The sequence below is a fragment of the Acomys minous genome (assembly GCF_964271855.1).
Source record: "Acomys minous genome assembly, chromosome: 13".
Taxonomy (NCBI): Eukaryota; Metazoa; Chordata; class Mammalia; order Rodentia; family Muridae; genus Acomys; species Acomys minous.
The window spans coordinates 4,952,173-4,980,055 of NC_140495.1; the positions used below are offsets into that span (position 1 = coordinate 4,952,173).

At 51.9% G+C, this 27,883-nt stretch overlaps 1 protein-coding gene and 1 long non-coding RNA gene across 2 annotated transcripts in view; one reads left to right on the forward strand and one right to left on the reverse strand.

Annotated features, from left to right (window-relative positions):
* Positions 1-2,363: 2,363 nt before the first annotated feature.
* XYLB (xylulokinase) overlaps positions 2,364-27,883 on the reverse strand; it is a 35,078-nt gene continuing 9,558 nt past the window's right edge. The window contains exons 6-19 of the mRNA XM_084754920.1: positions 27,190-27,318; positions 26,078-26,143; positions 24,169-24,241; positions 22,848-22,966; positions 20,500-20,581; positions 18,332-18,372; positions 17,710-17,825; positions 16,838-16,953; positions 16,188-16,261; positions 13,969-14,065; positions 10,756-10,814; positions 8,404-8,491; positions 5,118-5,212; positions 2,364-4,222 (exon numbers count right to left, since the gene is read on the reverse strand). Coding sequence (XP_084611046.1) covers positions 4,145-4,222; positions 5,118-5,212; positions 8,404-8,491; positions 10,756-10,814; positions 13,969-14,065; positions 16,188-16,261; positions 16,838-16,953; positions 17,710-17,825; positions 18,332-18,372; positions 20,500-20,581; positions 22,848-22,966; positions 24,169-24,241; positions 26,078-26,143; positions 27,190-27,318 — 1,233 coding nt within the window. The 3' untranslated portion in view covers positions 2,364-4,144. The remainder of the gene's footprint in view (positions 4,223-5,117; positions 5,213-8,403; positions 8,492-10,755; positions 10,815-13,968; positions 14,066-16,187; positions 16,262-16,837; positions 16,954-17,709; positions 17,826-18,331; positions 18,373-20,499; positions 20,582-22,847; positions 22,967-24,168; positions 24,242-26,077; positions 26,144-27,189; positions 27,319-27,883) is intronic.
* On the forward strand, positions 3,134-26,022 carry LOC311582152. The gene is made up of 2 exons (XR_014774020.1): positions 3,134-3,204; positions 25,461-26,022. It is a non-coding gene; the product is annotated as an uncharacterized lncRNA (long non-coding RNA).

Below are 27,883 nucleotides of genomic sequence, written 5' to 3' on the forward strand. Positions count from 1 at the left end.
TTTTTCTTGCTTTTCAAAAGCAATACCAATTATATAGATTTTAATACTAATGTCTTTAATAGTACTGAGTAGTTTTGTTGCTCAGTCCTCCTTTTTCATTACTTAAGCCTCAAGTATTCGCTTCGCAATTTTAAATGTTTTCGACACCTCGAAATTGGGTGTGCAACAGTGAACTTTCTGTTCTTTCCTTTTCTCCTGTCCTAGTTGGCTTCAGCTGTCAATCTGACAGTCTAGAGTCATCGGAGGGACGCTCAAGTGAGGAGCTGCCTAGATCAGATTGGCCTGTGGCCATGTCTGTGGGAGACTGTCTTGACTGACGATTGATGTGGGTAGGACTGGCCTATCCTTGGCAGCACCATTCCTAGGCCTGTGTGCCGGAGCTGAGCTGGAGTCTGTGATGAGGCCAGTAAATAGCCTTCCTCACAGCTTCCTCTGCCCTGACTTCCCTCAGGGAGACTGTGACCTGGAAGGACAAATGAAATTAACCCTTTACTCCACTAAGTTGCCTTTGATCGTGGTGTTTATTACAGCAACAGAGAGCAAATGAGGGCATCTCCTTTCTTCCTGTGCTAGCTCATAACTGGCTAAGTGGGCCACTTGCATTCGTCCGTGTCAGCACCCATGTCCCACTCAGGCTCCCACATCATCTCCTGGTAGGGCGGCAGCTGTCTTTAGAATGCCAAGAAGCTACTGTAATCTTGACACTTGGATAGCTTAGCTAGGTATAGACCTGAGCATACTTCAGTTACACAGCACAAGTGTAAAGGACAACTAACTGGAGTTGGCTTTCTCCTTCCACCACATGGGGTCTGGAGCTTGAACTCGGCCTCGTAAGTCTTGGCAGCAAACCCCTTCACCCACTGAGCCATCTCATTAGTCCTTGTATTTTTTTCCCCCCACTCTTTGATAATGTTCCAGGGAGCCTGTGTAGTCAGTGACCTTTCCTACTAGTCTTCCTGTGGAGTCTGGTGTGGCCTGTGGCCTTACTGAGATGCTTCAAAGCCTTAGTAAGAATGTCTGCGTCAGCTGGGTGCGGTGATGCACCCCTGGAGTCTCAGCACTCAGGGAGGCAGAGGCAAGTAGATCACTGTGAGTTTGAGGCCAGCCTGGTCTACAGGACCAGGATAGCCAAGGTTACACAGAGAAATCCTGTCTCAAAAACAAAACAAAACAAGGGAGCTGGAAAGATGGCTCAGCGGTTAAGAGCACTGTCTGCTCTTTGAGAGGTCCTGAGTTTAAGTCCCAGAAGTAGATGGTGTCTCACAAACATCTATACTAGGATCTGATGCCCTCTTCTGGCCTGCGGGTGTACATGCAAACAGAGCACTGTATACATAATGAAATAAATCTTTAAAAAACAAAACAATTCTGGGTCCATGAAAGCCTACTATACTCAAGTTTCCTGGGATGGGATTTGGGTAAGAATGGGACCTTTATCCTGTATAAACCAATGAGCGATGATAAAAGCAGTAACACTTTAAGTCTCCAGGCCTTCACCTGCCCTTAGCCATCATTAACCACTCTGACTCCACTCAAGCTGAATCATGTTGACTAAACATAAGCTGGGAATATGGAATATCAGCATACACTTGCCAGAGGTGCGCTATGAAAAGGAAAGTTTTGTTCCATTGCTACCTTCCTCTGGAGAAATCCGACACCAACCTGGCCTGTCTTCTGTAAGAGACCACATCTCCTGGCCTTGACTTTTTTTACATTCAACACACAAAGTGTGATTTGTTACACAGTATATGTTGTAATAGTGCGTTTTGGTTTTTTTATTTTATTTTGAGGGGAGGTTTGAGACAGGGTCTCTCTGTGTTAGCCTTGGCCGTCCTGGACTTGCTTTGTAGACCAGGCTAGCCTTGAACTCACAGAGATCTGCCTGCCTCTGCCTCCTGAGTACCACTATGTCCTGCTTGAGTTTTGTTTTTTTAACAAAACTTTATATGTATGGCTGTTTTCCTGGTTGTATGTCTGTGCATCACATGGAGTATGGAAGAGGCCACAGGATCCCTTGGGACTGGAGTCACAGGTGGTTATAAGCTACTGTGGGGGTGCCAAGAATCACCAGGGTCGTCTGGAAGAGCAGCCAGTGCATTTAACCTCTGAACCATCTCTGTAGCAACCCCGCTCCCCTGCCACCTCAGTTTGTTTTACATTCTAAGAAAAGCCTTTTGATGTTGGGTCAGTGGTACACAAATCTCAAAATACTGCTAGAACACATCTAAATTACAAGGTAGAGCTTCAGGGCGGTTTTTATTAAGCTGGCAGTACACCTCAGTGAGAGGGGTGTCTTCAAAGTCACAGGTTCAAGCCCCAGCACTGCTGGAGGGGAAATCAAGGAGGTGGAGGGAAGAGAGCAATTTCAGGTATTTTCAAATATTTGTTTTTATTCTGGGTAGTTTTGTCACCTATGGTGTCCTTTTTCATCCACAATTGTCGGATTTATTTAAGAAAGATCTATGTTGGACTGTCATCCCAGTTTGCTGTTTTGTGGTCCCAGATGCCTTTGATGTTGATCAGTAGTGTAAAATCTCTGCAACAAGCCACATCCCAGTGGCTGTTTCCTCCTCACCATGTGTTTGCTGTGGTCAGGATGGCTGCTTGCTGCTTCTTTCCCGCTCCTACACAGAGCCCTCCCTTACAAGTGGCTTCATGGTGAGATACAGCGCTCTTCCAGGCTCCTTTTGATTTCCCAGCAGTCCCTGCTCCGACCCACTGGTCTCACACCTGTCTGCAACACCTTGCTGCTGTGCCAGATCCAGTGGTCTGGTTTACAACAAGTCCTGCGTGCAGCACAGCCTGTGGCAGAGGAAAGCTCTAGGGGGTGATGAAGGAGTGAGGTGACGGGAAATTGGAACCAGCGTCTGTTCAAATATAGGACGACATGTGGAAGGTGAAGGGCATAAAGTGTGCCGTGTGAAAAGGAAGTCTAGGCTGGGGATGTGGCGCAGCAGGTACCCTGCTTGCCTAGAAGCCCGAGGCCAAGGGCTAGGTCCCCCGATACCGCATAAACCAGGTGTGGTGGCACATACTTGGGAGATGGTAGCAGGAAGGTCAGAAGTTTAAGGTCACCTACAGCTGCAAAGAAAGTGTGAGGGTAGCCTGGGCTACAGGAGAACCCCCCCCCAAAAAAAGAGAAAAGATGTGGGGCATGGCGGCGCACACCTTTAACCCCAGCCAGCACTCGGGAGGCAGAGGCAAGTGGATCTCTGTGAGGCCAGCCTGGTCTACAAAGTGAGTCCAGTCCACAGTCAAGGCCACACAGAGGAACCCTGTCTCAGAAACCAAAACAAGCAAACAAACCTTTCTCATGGAGAAACACACAATTTTGTCACCGTGTGAACTACAATGAAATAGGGAAGAACCTTAAAGTGTATAGCCCGGGAGAGGGTCCAGCCAGGTCACCTGGTGGACCCGTCAGGCAGTCTCTGGACAGATGTGGGATGAGGCTCCGGAAGGATACTCAGCAGGCCCGTGAGGGGCATCTGCAGAGGGAAGTGGAACCAGCAGCTGGGAGGGTGACAGGTGGGAGAAAAGTGGACAGCTGGGAGGGTGACAGGCGGGGGGGAGAGAAGAGGCTTAAAGTCTGTTTGAAGGGAAGATGGAGGGAGTGGTCCCCGTGTGGGTGAAGTGGGTGACAGAGAGGATGAGGAGGAGTGGTCAGAATCAGGGAGGAGGCTGTCTGATTTGCATTTGGTCCTGAAAGAAAGCTTGTGCCTTTGAAAGGGGAACATGGAGCCAGATGCAGTGGCGCACGCCTTTTATCCCAGCGCTTGGGAGGCAGAGAGGCAGGTGGATCGCTGTGAGTTCCAGGCCAGCCTGGTCTACAAAGTGAGTCCAGGACAGCCAAGGCTACACAAAAAAATCCTGTCTCGAATAACCAAAATAAAAATAAAAATAAAAGGGAACATGACTGTCTTTGGTGGCCATATCCTACGCTCTGAAATGGAAGACAGAAAAGAAGAAATCGCTTCCCCAGCCCAGGACATGCAGCCCACATGTCTCCAGGGAGTGATGGACAGCTTCAGGATGGACAGAGCAGGGCAGCACAGGCCGGCCCTGCTCAGATCAAGCATTAGGACAAGTGCCACTGGGAAGTCAGGTCAGGTGGGAGGCAGCAGGGTGCCTGGGCTCGCAGGATTCATTCCAGAGGCCCCCGGGCCTGAGACAGGATTCTCTGTTCAAGTTCTGAGTATCGAGGGAGAAGAGCCTCATAGACCTGGAGGAGCAGAAAGAGCAGGTTAAAATGGGGAAGGGGAAATGACTCTTACCTCTGCCTACAGCTCGCAATTTTAATTTTTTTAAGGATTTATTTGTTTTATGTGTATGAGTGCTCTATGTGCATGCATCAGATCCCATTTTATATGGTTGTGAGCCACCATGTAGTTGCTGGGAATGGAACTCAGGACCTCCTAGAAGAGCAGACAGTGCTCTTATCCACTGAGCCATCTCTCCAGCCCCAGCTTGCAATTTAAAAGATGTAAATTCTGGGGCTGGAGAGGTGGCCCAGTGGTTTAGAGCACTGGCTGCCCTTCTAGGGAACCTGGGTTTGAGTTCCAGCACCCACACGGTGACTGGCTATGGTCTGTAACTGCAGTTCTACTGGACCGACACCTTCTTCTGACCTCCTCAGGTACCAGGCACACATATGACGCATAAACATACATGTAGACCAACCAAACACATAAAATTTTAAAAATTTAAATAAACATATATTTACAAAAACATACTTCAAAATTTCAAAAGCCTTGTGCAAAACGAATGTGGATTATGACATCATAATTTCTCTAAGCAGTTACGTGTTAAAAGATGATGGTTAGATACATTAGACTAAGTGAAGTGTGTTGAAAAATGAGATGTTGAGTAGATGGTGCAGTGGTTAAGCGCATGCATTGCTCTTGCAGAGCCCCAGGCTCAGCTCTCAGTACCCTTGGCTTCCTCATATGCCAAGGATGTGACTCAGTAGTCGCCGCACGCTCCGTATGGGTGAGAGCCCAAGTACTGTGGAGGTGGAGTAAGGTTTCCTCCAGGTTAAATACAGAGGAGAAAGAAAAACTTACCTTTTTAAAGAAAAGAAGACCCAAATTCTAAGAGAAAATCTCACGGCTTCTCACCTGGGAAGCGCCCGGGCTGGGGGTGGCAGCCAGGCTTGGATGTGGGGCTGATTTCACAATCTCTGAGAAGGCCACACCTGTCCCTCCTGCAAGGCCTAGAGGGGAAAGGTCATCTCACATTTGTGCACATGGCAGATAGGAAGAACCGTGGTGGTGATAAAACACCGTCAACCAGGCAGGGCAGCATGGCGGCAGGAACCTCCTCAGCATGCACAAAACCCAGCCTTTGGCCCAGAACAAGAACACCCAAGTGTTTAACCTGGAGTCGCCCAGGTCAGAGGAATTATTAAAACAACAAAATTCAGCAAAATTGCTAAAAATAATAGATATTGAAGAATGGCAAATTCAAGGCCCACCTGGAATCCAGAGTGAGTTCAAAGTCAACCTGGGCAACTTAGTGAGAGAGACCTCATCTCAAAACAAAGAGTATATGAGGGAGGCGGGAGACAGGTGCTGTGAGGGAGGGGGAGGCAGGTGCTGTGAGGGAGGGGGAGGCAGGTGCTGTGAGGGAGGGGGAGGCAGGTGCTGTGAGGGAGGGGGAGGCAAGTGCTGTGAGGAAGGGGGGAGGCAGGTGCTGTGAGGGAGGGGGAGGCAGGTGCTGTGAGGGAGGGGGGAGGCAGGTGCTGTGAGGGATGGGGGGAGGCAGGTGCTGTGAGGGAGGGGGGAGGCAGGTGCTGTGAGGGAGGGGGGAGGCAGGTGCTGTGAGGGAGGGGGGAGGCAGGTGCTGTGAGGGAGGGGGGAGGCAGGTGCTGTGAGGGAGGGGGGAGGCAGGTGCTGTGAGGGAGGGGGGAGGCAGGTGCTGTGAGGGATGGGGGGAGGCAGGTGCTGTGAGGGAGGGGGGAGGCAGGTGCTGTGAGGGATGGGGGGAGGCAGGTGCTGTGAGGGAGGGGGGAGGCAGGTGCTGTGAGGGATGGGGGGAGGCAGGTGCTGTGAGGGATGGGGGGAGGCAGGTGCTGTGAGGGAGGGGGGAGGCAGGTGCTGTGAGGGATGGGGGGAGGCAGGTGCTGTGAGGGATGGGGGGAGGCAGGTGCTGTGAGGGAGAGGGAGGCAGGTGCTGTGAGGGAGGGGGGAGGCAGGTGCTGTGAGGGAGAGGGAGGCAGGTGCTGTGAGGGAGAGGGAGGCAGGTGCTGTGAAGGATGGGGGGAGGCAGGTGCTGTGAGAGAGAGGGAGGCAGGTGCTGTGAAGGATGGGGGGAGGCAGGTGCTGTGAGGGAGAGGGAGGCAGGTGCTGTGAGGGAGGGGGGAGGCAGGTGCTGTGAGGGAGGGGGAGGCAGGTGCTGTGAGGGAGGGGGGAGGCAGGTGCTGTGAGCGATGGGGGGAGGCAGGTGCTGTGAGGGATGGGGGGAGGCAGGTGCTGTGAGGGAGGGGGGAGGCAGGTGCTGTGAGGGAGGGGGGAGGCAGGTGCTGTGAGGGAGGGGGGAGGCAGGTGCTGTGAGGGAGGGGGAGGCAGGTGCTGTGAAGGATGGGGGGAGGCAGGTGCTGTGAGGGAGAGGGAGGCAGGTGCTGTGAGGGATGGGGGAGGCAGGTGCTGTGAGGGATGGGGGAGACAGGTGCTGTGAGGGAGGGGGGAGGCAGGTGCTGTGAGGGAGAGGGAGGCAGGTGCTGTGAGGGAGGGGGCAGGTGCTGTGAGGGAAGGGGGAGGCAGGTGCTGTGAGGGAAGGGGGAGGCAGGTGCTGTGAGGGATGGGGGAGGCAGGTGCTGTGAGGGATGGGGGGAGGCAGGTGCTGTGAAGGAGGGGGGAGGCAGGTGCTGTGAGGGAGGGGGAGGCAGGTGCTGTGAGGGATGGGGGGAGGCAGGTGCTGTGAGGGAGGGGGGAGGCAGGTGCTGTGAGGGAGAGGGAGGCAGGTGCTGTGAGGGAGGGGGCAGGTGCTGTGAGGGAAGGGGGAGGCAGGTGCTGTGAGGGAAGGGGGAGGCAGGTGCTGTGAGGGAAGGGGGAGGCAGGTGCTGTGAGGGAGGGGAGGCAGGTGCTGTGAGGGAGGGGGGAGGCAGGTGCTGTGAGGGAGGGGAGGCAGGTGCTGTGAGGGAGGGAGGAGGCAGGTGCTGTGAGGGAGGGGGAGGCAGGTGCTGTGAGGGAGGGGGAGGCAGGTGCTGTGAGGGAGGGGGAGGCAGGTGCTGTGAGGGAGGGGGGAGGCAGGTGCTGTGAGGGAGGGGGAGGCAGGTGCTGTGAGGGAGGGGGGAGGCAGGTGCTGTGAGGGAGGGGGAGGCAGGTGCTGTGAAGGAGGGGGGAGGCAGATGCTCTGAGGGAGGGGGAGGCAGGTGCTGTGAGGGAGGGGGAGGCAGGTGCTGTGAGGGAGGGGGAGGCAGGTGCTGTGAAGGAGGGGGGAGGGAGAGGCTGTGAGGGAGGGGGAAGCAGGTGCTGTGAGGGAGGGGGAGGCAGGGGCTGTGGGGGGGAGGCAGGTGCTGTGAGGGAGGGGGGAGGCAGGTGCTGGTGATACAGCACACATAGCACAGACAAGCACAAGGTCTTGGGTTCAATCCCCAGTTCGTGGCTAAGGAGTAAAAATTTGGAAGTTCCGTGGTGGCGCATGTCTTTAATCCCAGCACTCAGGAGGCAGAGGCAGGCGGATTGCTGTGAGTTTGAGGCCAGCCCGGTCTACAAAGTGAGTCTAGGACAGCCAAGGCTACACAGAGAAGCCCTGTCTTGAAAAAAAAAAAAACCACACACACACACACACACACACACACACACACACACACACACACACACACAAACTCTGGAAGTTGTGTGAGGTGATGGAGAGAAAGGGCAAAGGGTTCGTTATTAGGAGAACTGCATTTCACCGTTCTTTTTTTCAATATCAAAGTTTAAGTGGATGTGTTGAGAAGTGAAAAGCAAACAGGAAAAGGATGGAGTCCTGATGCACTTGCCGTCAAGGAGTTCCCCAGCAGGCAGATGACAGGTGTAACAGGCTAGGCCTCACTCTGAAGTTTCAGGGAGACAGCCACAGAGCCAGGCCCCCAGGAGCTGTCCACGGTTCTGGACTTCCTGGCTCTGAGGCTCTCTCACCACTGCCTCATCATCTTGCTCTTCAGGATTTCACTTACAGACTCCGCTTTCCTCTCCAGGAGGCCCACACCCATGTGCACGCCCTGTGGCCTTTTCTGGACAGGCTTCATGCAGTCTCAGTTCTTCCTCCCTTTCTCCACTCTGACTAGAGCATACAAGACAAAGGGTTCGGCTAACACTGCTGAGACTCCAGTGACCTTCACACTGGGAATGCAGCCTCTTCTCAGCCCAGTGGTGCCCAAACACTTCTGAGACAGCTGGGCCCCATCCATCGACCTACCATGGAAAGCTCGGTACGCGGAGCCCACGCAGGCCGAGCTCGTGGTGTCTATGACATACACAGGGGCCCCGAAAACATCTGCCAGCACCTGAGGACACAAAAAGTTGGAGTAGGTGAGTCATGACTCAGATCACTGAGAACCTTCTCGGCTCTGCCCTCGTGTCTTCTGGTGCCTTCCATTCAACCACAGCTGCCTTAAGTGCACTTAGGCACGTGGTGCTGGTGATGACAGGGTGACCAAAGGGGAGATGCCAGAGAAGGGCGACAGTCCTCAGGGCTGTCTCTGCACCGTTAAAAGACAAGATCCTACCGTAGAGCGCTTGCCAGCCTGAAATCTGCTATGTAACCAAGCTATCCTCAAATTCATCATCTTCTTGCTTTGGCCTCCAGAGTGCAGGGTCCACAGGCAGCACGACCACACCCTGTGCTTTTTCTTTTAAGATGGGGTCATACACTATATAGCCCTGGCTAGCATAGCCCTATTTATACCAGGCTGGCCCAGAACTCACAGATCCACCTGCTGCTGCCTCCTGAGCACAGGGGTTAGAAGTGTGCACTACCACCTCCAGTCCCCTGTACTTTTGTGGTAGGGGGTGGGGGTGGGGTCCTGAGAGGAATCCTCATGTGTACAGGTACATGTGGAGGTCAGAGGTCAACATCAGGTGTCTTCTTCAGTCACTTCACCTGACTGTTTGAGAGCCTTTAATTTGGCCTCCAGCTCACAAATTGGCTAGGATGACTGGCCAACACCCTCCCAGAGACCTTCTGTAAGCCTCAAGGTGTGCAAGCAGCTAGGCCCTGCTGCCCAGACTTCTCTAATGGCTGAGGGAAACTGGCCTGGCCCTGGCCTACAGGAAGAAGAAGAAGAAGGAAAAAAAAAAAAAGCCTAAGATCAGGCCACAAAATCCCACCAATCCCCGAGCTTGCCCCAAAATCAGTCTCCCAACTGCCTGGAAATCTTTCCCCTCACAGCTGTAACACTTACCCCATCTTGTCTGTTTCCACTTCCCCAGTGTTGGGATTACACACAAGCGAGACTGACTCTTGTTTTTTGTTTGTTTCTTTGTTCAATACAGGGTTTCTCTGTGTAGCATTGGTTGGTCTGGACTCTCTTTGTAGACCAGGCTAGCCTCAAACTCACAGAGATCCGCCTACCTCTGCCACCCCAGTGCTGGGATTAATGGAAAGACTGACCTTTTATGTAGCAGTTTGAACTCAGGTCCTCATGTCTACATGGCAAGCACTTTACCAACTGAGCCATGCCCCAATCTTTTACCTGTTCTTGTTATTGCTGTTTTGGTTTTTTGTTTATTTATTTATTTAGTTTTTTTAGACAAGGTTTCTCTATGTAATAGCCCTGGCTGTCTAGGAACTCTCTTTGTAGACCAGGCCGGCCTCAAACTCACAGAGATCTGGCTGCCTCTGCCTCCCGAGTGCTGGGATTAAAGGCATGCGCCACCCCGCCTGGCTGTTGTTTTGTTTTGTGTCAACTAGACACAAGCTAGAGTTATTGGAAAGAGAGAACCACGGTTGAGAAAATGCCTCCATAAAGTTAGCCTGAAGACAAGCCTGTGGGGACATTTTCTTAATCAGTGACTGATGTGGGTGGAGCCACTCCTGGGCAGGTGGTCCAGGGTTCAGTAAGAAAGCAGGCTTAGGAAGCCATGAGAGGTAAGCCAGTGAGCAGCACCCACTCATGGCCTCTGCTTCAGTTCCTGTGCACAGGATCCCACCCTGGCATCCGTCAGTGATGGACTCACCAGCTGTAAGGTGAAACAAACCATTTTCTCCCCAAGATGCTTTTGCTCACAGGGTTTTATCACAGCAATATAAACCCTAAGTTTGTTTGTTTTGTTATTTTCAGTGCTTGGAATCAAGTAAGTGCCACAAGACAAATGTACAGTGAGCTGAAAAGATGGCTCATTCTGTGGAGTGCTTGCTTTACGTGCACAAGCACCTCAAGTTAAACTCTGAAGTTAAACCCCCAGAATCCACGTAAAAAAGTTCAAATGTGCAGCATGTACTTGTAACTCCAGCCCTGGGAAATCAAGTCAGCCCTTGGGGCTCACTGGCCAGCCTTCCTATTCAACCCCTGGGGCTCGCTGGCCAGCCTTCCTAGTCAACCCCTGGGGCTCGCTGGCCAGCCTTCCTATTCAACCCCTGAGGCTCGCTGGCCAGCCTTTCTAGTCAACCCGTGGGGCTCGCTGGCCAGCCTTTCTAGTCAACTATGTGAGCCTTGGGGTCAGTGAAAGACTCCATTCCCCAAGATAAGGGGGAGAGTAAATAAAGAAGCCACCTCGCTCCTAGATGCATGACAAGGAAGACGCTGTGGTGCAGGGCCACCACACATACCTGCAAAATGTCCTTATTGTGAGATGCTCCTCCTGTGGCCAGAATCTTCGTCTTGGGCACTGTGAGAAACAGAATTGAAGTGGCTGTAGCAGTTCTCCCAAGGCAGAAGGGGCTGTCCCTCAGCCGAGGACGGCCTGTGCTGAGTCTATGGTTCTTGCTGCTCTTCCAGGGCTATGGAGAGACTCAAGGCTTGGCTTGTCCAGGAAAGGCGCCTCGTATGTAATTTGTCTGGGAATCTACAGTCCCTCTGACTTTACTAAGAATTTAGAATACAACTTGGGGTTTGGGGATGTGGCTCAGTTGGCAAAGCGCTTGCCCAGCAAACACGAGGCGCTGAGTTCAACCACCAGCAACCCACTTTGCCCCACCATTAATAACCCCCAAAAAGAAAAAAAATCTCCTAACAAATTAAGAAAGAATAATAGAAAGAATTTTCTTCAATTGGTAAGGGCCTCATATCCAAACCTGACAAAAAAACTACGGTGGGGTTACTGTCACAGTGGACGTCGTCGTCGTCATCATCATCATCATCATCTTGCTCTTTAGAAAGGATTTACTTCATTTTATGTGTGTGGGTCTGTGTGTGTGAATGTACATACGGGAACCTGTGGAGGCCAGAAGAGGGTGCTGGGTCCCCTGGGTCTGGAGTTGCCTTTGAATGTTGGGAACTGAACTCATGGCAGGCATTCTTTTTTCTTTTTTTCCAAGATTTATTTATTTATTACATATACAGTATTCTGCCTACATGTCTGCCTGCATACCAGAAGAGGGCACCAGATCCCATTATTGATGGCTATGAGCCACCACGTGGTTGCTGGGAGTTAACTCAGCACCTCTGGAAGAGCAGACAGTGCTCTTAACCTCTGAGCCACCTCTCCAGACCATGGCAGGCATTCTTAACCGCTGAGCCATCTCTCCTCCACAACCCTTTGACAGGGACTGAGGAAGGATTTCACATAGCCCAGGCTAGCCCCCAAACTCTCTATGTAGTAGAAGATGACTCAGAACTCTTGATTTACTGGAGCTCACCTCCCAAGCACTAGGACTACAAGGATGTGCCACCAAGCCCAAGCCAGCCTAACAACAGTCTTTTTTACACATATTTGTTTACTTATGCATTTATTTATGCATGTGTGTCTCTTCTTGAAATCCCCTTTTTATTCTTAGACACTATTAAAACTAAATGTGATGACAACAGACCAAGCACAAAATCTGAGACGGGCCAGGCGGCAGTGGCACATACCTTTAATCCCAGCACTCAGGAGGCAGAGGCAGGTGGATCGCTGTTAGTTTGAGGCCAGCCTGGTCTACAAAGTGAGTCCAGGACAGCCAAGGCTACAGAGAAACCCTGTCTCAAAAAAAAGGGGGGGGGGCAGGTCCCCCTCAGTCATAGACCTAGGGGAGGGGAACAGGATGAAAGCAGGAGGGAGGGAGGAACAGGAGGATACAAGTGATGGGATAACAATTGAGTTGTAATCTGAATAAATTAATAATATTTTTTTAAAAGTAAAAACAAAACAAAACAAAAACCTGAGACGGCTAATCCACTCAACAGGCAGGAGAAGCACACACCCACGTGTGCACCTTGCTGTCTGCAAGCACATGTATTTAAGAGATCTTGTTTGAAAGCTGGAGATACAGCTCAGGTCTTGGTATCCGGCCTATCCGGCATGAGGTCCTGGGTTCCATTGCCAAAGTTAAAAAAATAAAAAGGGCTGGAGAGATGGCTTAAAGGTTAATAGCACTGACTGCTCTTGCAGAGGAGCCTGGTTTATTTCACAGCACCTGTACGGCAGCTCACAACTGTCTGTAACTCCAGTCCCAGGGCCGTCAATGCCTTCCCCTGGGCACTGCAGACACCAAGCATACAACAAAGACATCTATATGGTTAAAACATTCATACACATAAAATGAATTTGTTTTGTTTTGTTTTGGTGTTTGTTCATTCGTTTGGTTGTTTTTTCAAGACAGGGTTTCTCTGTGTAGCCTTAGCTGTCCTGGACTCCCTTTGTAGACCAGGCTGGCCTTGAACTCACAGCGATCTGCCAGCCTCTGCCTCCTGAGTGGTGGGATTAAAGGCGTGCACCACCAGTGCTTATAAAAAAAATTTTAAGGGGCTGGAGAGACGGCTCAGAGATTAACAGCACTAGCTGCTCTTCCAAAGGTCTTGAGTTCAATTCCCAGCAACCACATGATGGGTCACAACCATCTATAATGAGATCTGATGCTCTCTTCTGGCGTGCAGGTGTTATATGCTGGCAGAACACTGTATACATAATATAATATAATATATAAATCTTTTAAAAACATTTTTAAAGACAAAAAATAATAAATAAAACAAATCTGCTGAGCGATGGCTCACGACTGAGGTGCTTGGTGGCAAGCTTGACATCCTTCAGTCCCCAGAGCTCACGTGGTAGAAAGGGTGACTGACCTCTGATCCTACTCGTGCTAAATTGTATGTGTCTGCCCCCGTACACAAATAAGCATACTGAAAAACAAAAAAGGAGCTCCCCCTAAAACCAGGGGTCTTGTTTGAGAGAACTCAGCAGGGCTTGCAAGGCAGGATCGAGTCTGCTTTTTAGCTTGCTAACAGGACACATGTCCTTATGTTCTCTGTGCAGCCCTGGCTGTGCTGGAACTCATGCTGGAAGCCCCCTTAGAGCCCTCACAGAACTCATATGTCATGAGGGATGTGGTGAACACAGGGGCGACATGCAGAGCGACGCTCCACAGCAGCATGAAGTCCTCGGGACACGTAGACCTCGGAGCGCTGCTTCTGAGACCCCACTGTGGTTGGCTAACCGGTGGGCCGCAGGTCATGAGCTCCAGAGCTGTTTTGCTGTTCCTCCTGCATGGCCCCCAACACCCTAGAGCACAGCCTTCCACCCACATGTCCATATCCGGGGGCTTCAGAGCTAGGACACAGCTGGGGGCACAGCAAGACCTCTCCTGATGCCTACAGTTCATGACCTAGAGAGATCAGGTAAGTAGCGGCAGAGCTGAGAAGCAGGCCACTCGGCCTCTGCACCTGTGCGTGCTCACAGGCACCTGGATCACTTTCTCACCCCGCTCAGGACCAAGTGCACCCACCTTCTCCCCCACAGCACCCCATAAGGTAAGATTCTTAGTAGGCACGGTCTCTGAGCCTCTGTCTCTTGCCCCACCGCCCCCACAACCTCCCCCCCTGCCCCCAGCTGACCGCTCACTTACTGACTCGGTAGCCTAGGCCTTCTGCATGAATCCTCTTAGCCATGAACTGTCCTTCAATCAGTGCTCGAATCTCCACATCCGCAGGGAATGCTGAGACCTGTCTCCAGAAAATAGGCACAGTGTGAGGGGCTCTGAGTGCCCACGTGCGTGTCTGCGTGCACGCGTAAGTGATGTTACTTTAACCACCAATTTCGCCTGTCGAATCTTCATAGACACAACTCGCACACGCATACCTCATGCCTTACCTGTGTGCCCCTCTGAGGCGCCAGCGACATCACACCGCTGTCTCAGGCAGCCAAGGGTTCAAGGTCTGACTCTGACACTTCCCCCCCCCCCCCGACCTTGACTATCCAGTGGATCTTCCTGCCTTGTCCTTTTTCCTAACCCAGGACTGCAGTGGTGGCACCTGGTTTTTAAGATCACCATGATCAAACTAGATTGAGAAAGCTTAGAATACAGAGTCCGTGTGTGACACTTGAGAAGCCACGAGCTTATCCTGAGTGTTTACAATGACACCTCTGGGACATGACGACAGCTCTGACAGGAGTCATCCCCAGCCTGGAGCCCACTTTTCCAGCCCCTCAGACCAGGACGTAAACCTGCCACTCTCTCTGACTGGTCTTGCAGAGGACCTGGGTTCGGTTCCCAGTACCCACATGGCAGCTCACAACCATCTATAATTTCAGTTCCAGAGAATCCAATGTCCTCTTTTGGCCTCTGAGGTCAACACACACACACACACACACACACACACACACACACACACACACACACACACACGATCCCGCATACATCCATGCAAGCAAGAACGAAACCTCTACCGAGTGGAGGAATGAATGAAGAACCGTCCTTTCGCTTTGATAAGCTTAGGCCTGAGGCACGTGAGAGCAGGCATCTGTACCCTTTCTACATAAAACAGAAACCGGACTTAACCACAACCCCAGGACAAGGATGAATTTTCTATATTTTTGTTTGTTGTTTGTTTGTTTGTTTGAAACAAGGACTCTCTACATAGGCAAGCTGTCCTGGAACTCACTATGTAGACCAAACTGTCCTGGGACTCATAGAGATCCCCCTGACTCAGCCTCCCCAGTGCTGAGGTGAGAGGCACGGGCCACCAAGCCCAGCAAACTTTCTGCATTGTATCTAAAGCACGCTACTGCACACGTCATGCCTGATTTATACCCATATCCACCTGACTACAGAACAACCAGTGTCTCCCAGAAGTTACCCCAACATCCACTGGGGTCCTCCAGCTCCAATCCCCAAAACTGTGGGGCCACCTCACAGCAACTATCAGAAAACCAATTCCAAACAGGGAAATCTCCTAGAAGGGGTTGCCTAGAAAGGAAAGAAATGTGGCTTCTAGCCAAGGTCTGGGTTAGCGCCTCCTCCAGCACCTGTGACCTTGTGACGCTAGGCAGGTCCTTAAGGCTGGGCCTCAGCTACCCCATCTGTAAAAAGGGCTAGTCACACCTACTTCACAGAGTTGCTTAGAGAAAGAGGATAAAACTAAGATTACAAACACGACGCCTGGAGCCTAACGGTGCGCAATAGATATTGCTGTCTCTCCCACAGGCTCTTCCCAAGGGCTGCTGGGAAGTGGAGGCTACATCTACCAAGGCTGTACCAAGGCTACAGCTGCCCTGTGACGTCAGTCTGGGAGCAGACTAGTTCACTAGTGCTCTGGTCCCCTGTATTACTCCTTGGGTGAGGGACAGGGTCTGTCTAAGCTCCTGCTGAGACCCCGCCTCCAGGATGCACCCCTGCACATCTGTAGATGAGAGATGAATGGACCCCTAAAAGCAACATGGTCTGCTGGCAGGTTGTTAATCAGAGCGCTCGATGACACTCAGTGTAGTTCTAAAGCCAATGGCATATGTGGCTGGGGAGATGTGGGTGGTGGGGGGTAAGGGGGGGGCAGTTCTAGTGTTTGCTGTGTGAGCAAGAGGACCTGGTTTTGGAGCCTTAGAACCCACAGAAACACTAGGTGGGCGTGGCAGCTTGCCAGCAATTCCAGCCTCTGAGGGTGGAGACGGAGAATTCCCTGAACAAACTCTGGGTTAGAGAGCCTATCACAGAGAGTAAGGTGGAAGAACAGCCCAGGAAGACTCCCAGGGTCAACCTTGGGCTGCCACATGCATGCACATTGGCAACACACATGCAAACACACATGCACACAGGCCATACAAATATACACATGAGGAAGACATAAGTACCTCAATGTTTTCTGCATTAAACCTATGACGCCCAATAATTTCAGGGGTGATCTCCATTACATCGAAATAAAAACCTGAGGCGAAACCAGGAAGGGATTAGCTGTCAGCGGCACAGAGCAAAGAACAGTTTCTCAGAAGACCTCAGAAAGGACAAAGCAAAGTTATGTCACCTGTGCCTCATGCCTCCTCTCATCCCCTAGAGGAGCCTGGGATACCCTTGGCCCTCTCTCTCCCACATGACAGGCCTAGGTCGTCCACCTGGCAGCTCGGCTAAAGAAACAGCTGCCTCACTAACCCTGAGCACCAAGCGAGATGTGCTCTGGGAGACACATCTTATCTTCCACAGAACGTGGCCTGGTACTGCCTTCGGTCTGGGACGGAAAGCTGCTTCTGAGAAGCAGCAAGGAGCGATAGCTCCCAGGGACACCATGTCTGAAGCTGTCACCACGGGCTTTGAAAGCACAGACTAGAGTCTGACCTTTCATCAAGGGTCATGGAGAGCCTCGTGACCCGACCCACCCTCCAAACCTGGGGGCCCACAACAGCTCATGAGGCTACACGTGGAGACAGAAAGGATACCCCCGATTTATCCACGCCTCCAGTTCACGGCACTCCGAGCCTTGCTGGCCCGACACGCAGGCCCAGCCTACCCAGGTTTCCATTGTTCCCCATCTCCGTGGACTGCAGGGCCTTCGAGAACTTATTCCAGGAACCCGAAGCAGACTCATCTCGGATCTTCTCTCTCATGAGGGATCCATTTTTAAAGCTGCAGAGGCACACACAGTATGAGGCCTGGGCTCCCAGGTTTTGGGGTGCTAAGGTTGAAACCCAGGTGCCTTGCACGCTAGGCAAGGATTCTACCACCAAACTTTACTCCCACACTGAACCCAAGGGTGCTGGAAGAGTCCCAGGTAGAGTGGTCTCTAGGTCAGGCTAGACGGCAACCTATGGGCGGGCACAGCAGGCAACCGGAAGGGCAAGCATCTGAGGCCCTCCTGGGGTTCCATGGGTGTCCTGGGAGGTGCTGGGAGGTTCTGTTTGTGCTGGGGATTACCACAGGGGAGCCCACTCAGCTGACACCTTGTACCAACTCTCCAGTGAGGCTGTGGACTAGCCCAAGCAGATCTGAATATTCCCCGGGGCCTTCCAGGCCAGGTAGCCTCCAGCAGGTACCAAAGGCCTGTGGTCAGGACAGGGGACACAGGTCCTGGGAGAGCCCTCAGGAAGCAAGCTGTTCCCCCCCCCCCCCAACCATCTGCTGAGCGTCAAGTTAGATACGTCAGAGCACCCTGAACTAAAAACCAGCGTCACGGAGGACCGCGCTGGAGGCGGGAGTTCGTGCTCAGGCTTAGGAGACTATAAGTCTTGGGCTCTTCCTCAGGTGGTTCTGCCGTCAAGCAAGAACTTGTGTGGCCCCTGCGGTCTTGGCTACCCATGAAGCAATTTAGCAGAGTGACTTGGGGTGTCTGGTTGTGCACGACCTGTCTGCACCGCCTTCCCCCGACAGAGATTCCAGGATTACCAAAGAAGTGCCATGTAGTGGTGCACATCCACTGGGTTGCAGAAGATGTGGCCTTCCAAGGCAGGCATGGGCTCTTGGAGCCAGAGAAACAGGGTGTCGCTGGTGCCCAGGCTGACCTGAAGAGAGCAGGGCAGGGGGTTAGGTGCCTAGGGCTTGCCTACAAAAGCTCCCTCTCTGCCAGTGATGCACTCGGCATCCCGCCCCTCCCACCTTCACCCAATCACTTCCTTCCTCACACTGCAGGCGACAAGCTCCACCTCCTCAGAGACATTTTTTTTTTTTACTCTCCTCATTCCACATGAGTTAAAGGTCTGCTCCCTAGATAAGCTCTCATGGACACATTACTGACTTTCTAGAACTTTCCCAAATGGCATCCCCCGTAGAAGTAGAAAGTCACAGATTAAATCTTGCCATGCACCAGGGAGCTCACAGCACCCTGACCCACGTCTAACCCTCTGCCACTGTGCCTAGCAGACTAGTCTCTGTCAAGCAGACGGAGGTCATGCTTGACATCTGCAAAGGGCAATGATGTTCTGAGGAAAGACAGTGGGCGCCACACAGCTGAGGCTCAGCAGCCTGGTCCCCAGGACAAAGTCTGTAGGCGTGATGAGTGTCACCTTACCGCAATGTCACCTTCCTCCAGCCTCATGCCTGCCAGTGATGCTGAGGAGAGAAGAGAAACCTCTGGTTAGCAGGAGTCACATGGGTGCCACAGAGCCAACTGTAGTGACCACCTAGACAGCAGCACAGATGTCTTAACCCACAGTTCAGCAAGCTGAGAGTTCAAGGAGCCAAAAAGGTGACAGAGGTCAAAGGGTGGACCTCCTCCAGCAAAGGCCCCTGCAGTCTTCTCCCTCAGGGATACAAAAGCTCACCGCCACTGCCAGGTACTTCGAAAAGTCCAGACAACAGCCTGGCGGTCGTGGCGCATGCCTTTAATCCCAGCACTCGGGAGGCAGAGGCAAGTGGATCTCTGTGAGTTCAAGGCCAGCCTTGTCTATAAAGTGAGTCCAGCATAGCCAAGGCTACACAGAGAAACCCTGTCCTGGGGGGGCGGGGAGGCCAGACAACCAAGGAAAGTAGGCCAAGGCATCAATACATACATGACAGGGAAGACAAAGGTAAGACAGGAGTCACCCGGGAGATCATGCCAGGGCCCCTCAGACACAGCGTTCCCAGCAGCAACCCTTCTTGCCCTCTTTGCTGACACACCCCCTCCACTGAAGAGGACCTGGCACACAGCTGGCGCTCCCTAAGTGTTGACTGAACCAACAGAGCAGAGGAGAGATGAAACAGAAACAGACACCCTCGAACTTGGCCAGTGGGGTGTGCTTCCAGGCTGTGCGCAGCTCCCTTCACAGGAGGGGAAGGAGGGGCAGGACAGCTGACGCCCCAACACCAGGACAGCAGGTTGACCAGATGAACGAAGGCTCGTGTATGAGCAAAGGAAGAAGTCGACAAGGAGAATCCTCCAGTATTAACTGTCCTTTTTTGGTTTTTCGAGCCAGAGTCTCTCTGTGTAGCCTTGGCTGTCCTGCACTCACTTTGTAAACCAGGCTGGCCTCAAACTCACAGCAATCTGCCTGCCTCTGCCTCCCGAGTGCTGGGATTAAAGGCGCGCGCCACCACGCCCAGCTCTTAACCGTCCTTTGAAGGCTCACTAGGAAAAGGGTGGACTTCCCTGTGGATCCGGATATACCGCACGGCATACTCCTCAGTGTGGCCCACCTGGGCTTTCTTGAGAGGCCAGAGGCCTTGAGCGTCCCTGAAGAGAAAGCAAAGCGGAAGGCGCCACAAGAAGCAAAGCGAAACGTGTTTATAGCTCAGCAGTGTCCTGAAGGAAGGCTGGAGGGCTGAGATGGAAGCTGCAACAGAAAGGAGGTGGGGGTGGGAGAAAACCACCTTCTCTCCGCCCACCAGCCTTCACCAAGACAGCCCAGGCCGGAGCTGGTGCCCCAGCAGCCTTTGAGGGTGGTGAGGCCAGGCTGGGGTTGAGACAAAGCCAGAACTCACAGGGAAAGGAGAACCCCACAGAAGGCAGCATGGAGAAGCTGGACTGTGGGTTGGGCAGGGTGAAATCTGCCAAAACCCCAGCATGGGGGAGATGGAGACCTCTTTGATTTTTGAAGCTCTACAACCAGCCAGCATAGTCTACTTGGAAATTCCAGGTTAGCGAGAAACCCTACTTAAAAAAAGAAAGGCAGAGCCAGGCGTGGTGGTGCACCCCTTTAATCCCAGCATTCAGGAGGCAGAGGCAGGTGGATTTCTGTGAGTTTGAGGCCAGCAAATCCAGGACAGTCAGGGCTACACAGAGGAACTCTGTATCAAAAAACAAAAACAAACAAACAAAAAGGGTAGGCAGCGCATGAGGAATGGCAGCTGAAGTTGTCCTGCACCCACCCACACGTGACTACACACCCACACACACAAGTGCACCTGCACACACACATGTACACACAGAGTGACAGGACCAAGAGGGTGGAATGGAATTCTTTACAAGTCCAGTAAGAATCCAGCATGATGGCTCACATCTGTATTCCCTGTACCCAGGAGGCTGGGGCGAGGGGACCAATGAACATGTGGGGTCAGCCTGGGCTACGTAGTAACATCTAGGCCTTCAGAGAGAGCAAGACCCCATCTCTGTGTGTGTGTGTGTGTGTGTGTGTGTGTGTGTGTGTGTGTGTGTGTGTGTGTGTGTGTAGTATGCATATGTGCAAAGGGAGGAAGTCAGCAACCCTGCTGGTCCACTTGTAGAGCCACCTGTCCTGCACTGATTGATCCAGCACTCACCTGGATTGTCCCCTGTGAAGGCCACCACTTTACATCCTGGAGAGAATCCATAGCGATGGACATAGTAAGAAGAAATGGCTCCCTGGGGAGAGAGAACACCTTTATTTTCTGAGGCGGCCACAGCCTGCTCAGCATAGCCATGTAGGTAACTCAGGAGACTCCTGTGAAGAGTGAGTCTTCCACACCTGGGGCCACCAGGATGCTGAGGGCGTCTGTGGCAGAGCCTGGATGCCATCATCCTTCTGAGGAAGGGACTCGGGACAGATTTGGAGCCACAGGCCTGAGGTCACCTCGAGCACTTGCTGCTGTAGCAGGGGACCTGGGCTCAGTTCCCAGAACCCACACACAAAATAAATAAATCTTTAACATTTAAACCAGGCATGGTGGTGTGCATGTACTCAGCACTCAGCCAGCTTGAAATAACAGAAACTGTCTCAAAAATAATAATAATAATAGTAATAATAATAATAATAATAATAATAATAACAACAAAACAATAACAACAACAGCTAGGCAGTGGTGGCACACACCTTTGACACCAGCACTTGATCCCTAGGAGAATAAATGTCCTAACCTCAGAAGCCAGTGTGTGATGGAGCTGTACACAGGTTAACTTGGAGGGGTCACTAAGGAGCCTAAATGCACTGCCCCACTGGGCATCCCAAAGGCAACGGAGGCTGAAGCCACAAAGGAGGCTTACAAGCTGGGGTTAGTCCTAAGAACTGTCTCCCTGGGGAAAAGCAGGGAGTGGTGAGTCACCCGCAGGCTCCCGAGCTCGCTCTGATGGTGGCTGTCCTCCACGTTCACGGGACACAACATGAGTGAGGGAAGTCCCAGTATAAAAGTTTGGTTCCAGCAGGGGTGACACCTGCATGAAGCCATGATGACTTCTCATCATCACTTGATGCATGGTCAACAAGTCAAAATGCGTTTTTTCAGAACCAGTTCTTTCCTGTTCCTCTAACACTTGCCTCAGAGAAGACGCCTGAGAGGCATGCTTGGTGTTAGGTAAGCAAAGCCTATGTCTTAGACAAAGCTTGGTCTCGATTTCACGTGAAACAAAAGGCCACGAGTGGCAGTAACACTCCAGGGCGTTGGTGTACACAGAAAATTCCCACAATTCAACAGTCAGGCCCAACCACTGACCTGGGCCTTGAACCTGAGTGGCTGTCCTAGACTTGCTTTGTAGACCAACCTGGCCTTGAATTCACAGCAATCCACTTGCCTCTGACTCACTGATGAAGTGTAATTCTTTTTTTTTCTTAAAATTTCTTTAGATATTAATTTATTATGCATACAATGTTGTATCTGCATGTACAACTGCATGCCAGAAGAGGGCACCAGATCTCATCATAGATGGTTGTGAGCCACCATGTGGTTGCTGGGAATTGAACTCAGGACCTCTGGAAGAGCAGTCAGTGCTCTTAACCTCTGAGTCATCTCTCCAGCCCCATGGAGTGTAATTCTTAATGAGCATTGCATGTTATAAATGCCCCAGTCTCCAGTGAAACAATGAATGCTGTAACATCTGCTACCCAACAAGGTAACTTGGCATCCACTTGTCCACGCTATGGGAAGAGGGCAGACCAGCTAACTCCCCCTGGCTGCTGAAAATGAGCCCTCACCCACTTACAGTCTCTACAACCAACAGGGCTGGCCAACCAGAGCACACTTGGGTGTGCCCAGCCCACAACCATTGAAAGGGGTGGCACTACACTCATGGTCAAGTGCCCAACCACCATCTGAAACCCTCGCAACATCCTCTATCTCATGCCACGCACAGGGCCTTGTACATAGCATTGTCTCCAGATGCGGAAACTGGACACCGATGAAACAGAGGCAGGCCGAGCTACGTGTGGTGGCACACACCTTTAATCCCAGCACTGGGAAGCAGAGACAGGTGGATTCCTTTGACTTCTAGGCCAGCCTAGACTACACAACAAGTTCCAGGCCACCTAGCGCTGTATAGGGACACTGCCTCAAAACAAGAGCGATAAACCCTACGCAGGCAGGTCTGAGTAGTCAGGTTTAGTCTCAGTTGGTGTGACCCCAGGTCCTGGTCTCAGGCTGCGTGACTGTGTGCCTGCCTGCTGCAAGTTTCCATGCTACAGCCAGAATCCAGCGCTCTGTGCAGTTTAACCCTTAGGTGTGCAGAACCCAGAAATCCTCAGAGAGTTTGGGAATCTAGCCAGGGACCCAAGCACTGCCTTGTACAAGCTCCAGTAGCAGATATTCAGATATCCTGACTAATATCAAATGCTAGGCGTGTGTGTGTGTGTGTGCACGTGTGTGTGTGCACCAACACAGCTGCCATCCACAACGGAGTCACTACTGGAAAGAGGACTTACCACAACTGAACATGAAGGGACTGGCGAGCCGAGCTTTTCCTCCAAGTGGGGGGCACAGGCGCCAAGGCAAGCTTGGGACCAGACTTTTTCCTGGATCTGCAACAAGTTCATTCCAGAACCTAAGGAGGGAAGGAAACAAAACATAAAAACACTTGACGGGGTGGGAGGGGCTCTGGTGGAGACTATGATGGTAGTTTCTATATGTTTAAGTTTTATTCTTTTTAGTTATATAAGCAATTTTTTACTTTTCTAAAAAAGATTTATTATTTATTCAGCATTCCGCCTGCACGTACACCTCCACACCAAAAGAGGGCACCAGATCTCATTATAGATGGCTGTGAGCCACGATGTAGTTGCTGGGAATTGAACTCAGGACCCCCGGAAGAGCAGTCAGTGCTCTTAACCTCTGAGCCATCTCTCCAGCCCTAAAAGTGTTCTTGTAGGAACTGAGCTTCAGTCTCTAGCACCTACATCAGTTGGCCCCCAGCTCCAGCTCCAGAGCTCCAATGCCTCCAGCCTCCATGGGCAACACACACACACACACACACACACACACTCTCTCTCTCTCTCTCTCTCTCTCTCTCTCTCTCTTAAATAAAACAAATATATTTTTTAAACCCTAAAACAAAATCCAAAATGCAGAGTATGTTGTCCCAGAAATTAGAAGGCAGAGAGAGGAAAGAAGGTCAGGAGTTCAAGGTAGTCCACAGCTTCACTGTGTAAGTTTAAAGCCAAGGCTAAAAGAGACTGTATCTCACAGAATAAAATTAGGCTGAATAATAAATAAACAAATAAACACATTTCATAGTAAGTTTGACAAGAATGAACAAAACAATGAGCCGCTTGTTCAAGCCAGGTTCCAAGATGGTCCCTGATGGCCTTGGCCTCTAGAACTCACACCTAGCAAGAAGCCCCAACCTTGTCCCACATTGGTCCCTGTGATCAGAAGGATGAAACTGCATGGATGACTCTGTCACATCCACGATCAGCAAGGAACAACTGCTTGGACCCTTCTCCCTCTGCTCCACCGCCCCCTACATGCCCCTCCTCTCAGCACCCCTCCCTTCAGCAACTCTGGGACCTTGGAAGCCTCCTGCCGAGGTCGAGTCAAGGCTGTGAAGCAGATCCCCAGTCCCTGTGATGCCTGCAGCCCTGGCTGCTGGTCTGCCTGCTACCTTCTGAGCGATCTTGAGCCAGGACCACCCAGTCCAACTATGATGAGGGCTGCCCGACCAGCACCCACCCATGCTGGATGAGGCGCCTGCAGTCCCCAAGACCACCCTTCATGTGAACAAGTGTTGCTGTGTGTCCTCAGGCTTACCATCACTGTAGTCAATGGGCGAATAGCCACCCAGGAACAGCGAGGCAGCAAAGCTACTGACCAAGGAAATTCTCTGGGAAAAAAGGAGACAGGGTGAGAGAGGATTCACTTCTCTACACCGTAAGCTACAGAGCACTACACACACACACACACACACACACACACACACACTCAGGCACACACAACAGAGGCACACACCTACTCAGGCACACACACACACACATACACAGAAGCACACATAGGCATACACAACAGAGGCACACACAGGTGCACACACCCACACATACACAGAAGCACACACAGACAGAAGCATACACATCAGGCATACACAACAGAGGCACACACATACACACACACATATATGTGCGCACACCCACCCACCCACCCCATGAGGAGTCAGAATGGAAGCTGAAATCTCAGCAGGCAGTGATGGAGACAGAGCATCCATCCAGAAGCAGCCTGAGTTCTGGGCAGCACTGGTTTAAGGCAACAAAACCATCATGGTTGAGGACGGCGAAACCCCAGGCCCTGTGAACACACCGCACCTAAGGAGGCCGGTTTTCCATCTGGAATCCATTCAGACACCCTCAGCTCATCACTCCACTTTGTGTCTTTGACATTCAGTCACAGAAAGTGGGTGTGTGGCCACAGAACACAGAACGAGCCAAGACCCTCAAGGCTACCACCAGTTTAAAGACAAACTGTCTGCCCCTCCCCCACCAAGAAACCACAATCTCTATCCTGTCCCCAAGAGAATCACTGATGGCCTGGGTCTTTCTAAAGCTATGTTCACGCCAAGGGCTCCTCGACTCAGGGGAGGGCCGCCACCTCTAGTCCCCATCGGGACACCCCCCCACCCACCCACACACTGCACACACATAATTTTAAGGACGGTTTTCATTCTTCAGTGGCTAATGCGGCACAGTAACCGGAAGCCTGGAATCATCACCTACTAACTCGCAGCCAGGTGTGTGGAAGAGTCCAGGAATCTCAGCACTTGAGGCAGAGGCAGGAGTTGGAAGCCAGCCTCATCTACATAGTGAGTTCAAAGCTAGACTGGGTGACACAGCAAAACCTGCCTTAACGGATTGCCGTGAGTTCGAGGCCAGCCTGGTCTACAAAAAGAGTCCAGGACAGCCAAGGCTACACAGAGAAACCCTGTCTCGAAAAACCAAACCAAACCAAACCAAACCAAAACAAAACAAAACAAAAAAACCTGCCTTAAAAACCATAATCAAAGCCAGGCGTGGTGGCACACGCCTTTAATCCCAGCACTCGGGAGGCAGAGGCAGGTGGATCTCTGTGAGTTTGAGGCCAGCCTGGTCTACAAAGTGAGTCCAGGACAGTCAAGACTACACAGAGAAACCCTTGTCTTGGGAAAAAAAAAGCCATAATCAAAACAAAACAGAAAATGCTGCGTGTGTGTGCTGCACATCTGTAATTCTAGCACTTGGGAGGTGGAGGCAGAAAGACCAGGAGTTCAAGGTCATCCTCAGCTGCAGAGAGTTTGAAAACAATCTGGGCTACATAAGACTCTGTCTCAAAATAAAACAAAACAAAGTAAGTTTTTAAAGAAAATGTTTCTAGGCCGGGCTCAGTGGTACACACCTGTAAGCAGCCAGCCAGGCCAGAGCTCAGTAAGAACAAGAAAGGGTGAGCTTATTAAGCAGTTAAGTCTCAAAAGCTGAAAACATTCTAGGCCCAGGTCAGACCACACGGAGGCTAGAAGATTCCAGGACCAGGCCTAGGTGAGCAGCCAGGCAGTAAGCCTCTGAGACAAGAACTGAAGCAGGCAGACAGAAGTTCCTTTTACATTAGGCAGCGCATATCATGTAAGATGTGTTTGCGTTCAGGTGAGTGTGACAAAAAGGATTTAACTAGTTTTGATGGAACACAAAGGCTCACCCACCTCGGAGTGTGAGTAGGCCTCAGGGTTCTGCTGGGAGAGCTTCGATATCTGGTTCCCTGTGAAACGCTGGGGAAACAGAAGAGCACAGATTCTTCCAGATGCTGCACAGAATCATTGTAAAGGGAGGTGGGCACGGCACGATCGGGATTCGGTGCTGAATGCAAACAGCTTCGAACAAAGCCCAAATCCAGAAACGCCTGTTACCAGCTGGCCACCGAGATGGTGCATTTTAGCCTTTGAATTCTGAATGTTCTTAGTAATGAGCTCTTAGGGAGTGGGCAGTCCCGCTGCAGCCATGGACAAGGCAGTGACCTCAGCTTCCTGGGAGGGCTTCTAACGCATCAATCAGCTCTGTGCCCAGCCCTTACGGTCACTGCCCTTAGGGGCTGGAGAGATGGCTCAGTGGGTAAGAGCACTGGCTGCTCTTCCAAAGGTTCAATTCCCAGCACCCACATGGCAGTTCCTGATAACTGTCTTTAAAGTGTGTGTATGTGTGTGTGTGTGTGTGTGTGTGTGTGCGTGTGTGCATGCACACAGTGTATGAGCAGGAACCTACGGACATCAGGAGATGGCATGGATCACAACGGACCTGGAGCTGTCATGTAGGAACCGAACCCAGGTCCTCTGCAAGAGTGACCAGTTCTCTTGGCCACAGAGCCCCTTCCAGACCCGTGAGAACCAGAAGCCGGGGTGGAGGCATGTGTACGCCTTCCTCCCATAAAGAAAATGTATGTGTGTGTGTGTGTGTGTGTGTGTGTGTGTGTGTGAATGTCAACACGGATGCCCGAAGAGGCTGGAAGAGGGTGTCTAATACCCTGGAGTGGGGTTACGCGAGGTTACAGACCATGCGTCTGAGGCAGCACAACCCTCCTCCCACACAGAGGCTCCAGTCAGAGGTGTAGCCATGTTCATACCCTAGCCCTGTATGTAAGGACGCGGTGGCCTCTGCAGGCACCAGGCATGCATGTCTCTGCTGAAGACAGATCAGAACCCAGGGCCAGCTCACTCCAAGCCGGCTTCAGCACTTCAGATGATCTTGGCCCCGAGGCTGGGTGCCCACTCTCTCCTCCCAGAGCCCTAACCCGCCCCCCACAAGCTGGCATGTTATCTACCTCATAGGCCCGGGACCCTGTGAGGCAGCTGAGAGCCCGGGCCCCACCCACGGCAGCCTCCAGCTGGCGGCACTGGGCTGTGGTACTGGAATCCATCCATACTGGGCAGTCGCTGATGGAAAAGCAGGCCTGGAAAGAACAGTGGAGGTTCAGGCTTCCCTTCCACCACAGAATACAGGCAGCCCAGGGGCTGGTAGTCACACTGCCCATCATAAACCCTCTGCGGGGGCCAGAAAGCCTGAGCTTGGATGATCTCCTCTGCTGAGGGCACCTGGGCAAGTCAGGCTGCAAGAGATAGGCAGCGTCGGGCAACAGGGGCACCAAAGTGCAGGTTTAGCTGGGGCTTTGAAAACACAGGAGGGCTGGAGAGATGGCGCAAAGGTTAAGAGCACCGCCTGTTCTTCCAGAGGTCCTGAGTTCAATTCCCAGCAACCACATGGTGGCTCACAATCATTTATAATGTGATCTAATGCCCTCTTCTGTCATGCAGGCAGAGCACTGTATACATAACAAATAAATAAATGAAAAAAACTTAAAAAAAAAATGAAAACACAGGAAGAAAAGGGGTATTGGAGACCCACTTCCCAGCATCACCAAGGAGCCCACAGCTGTTCAGTGAAGGAAGGAACTCACTAATGAGGGGTCACGGCACCCCTGGGCAACCCCAAGGAGACTTCAGCTGGGAGGGGGCTGG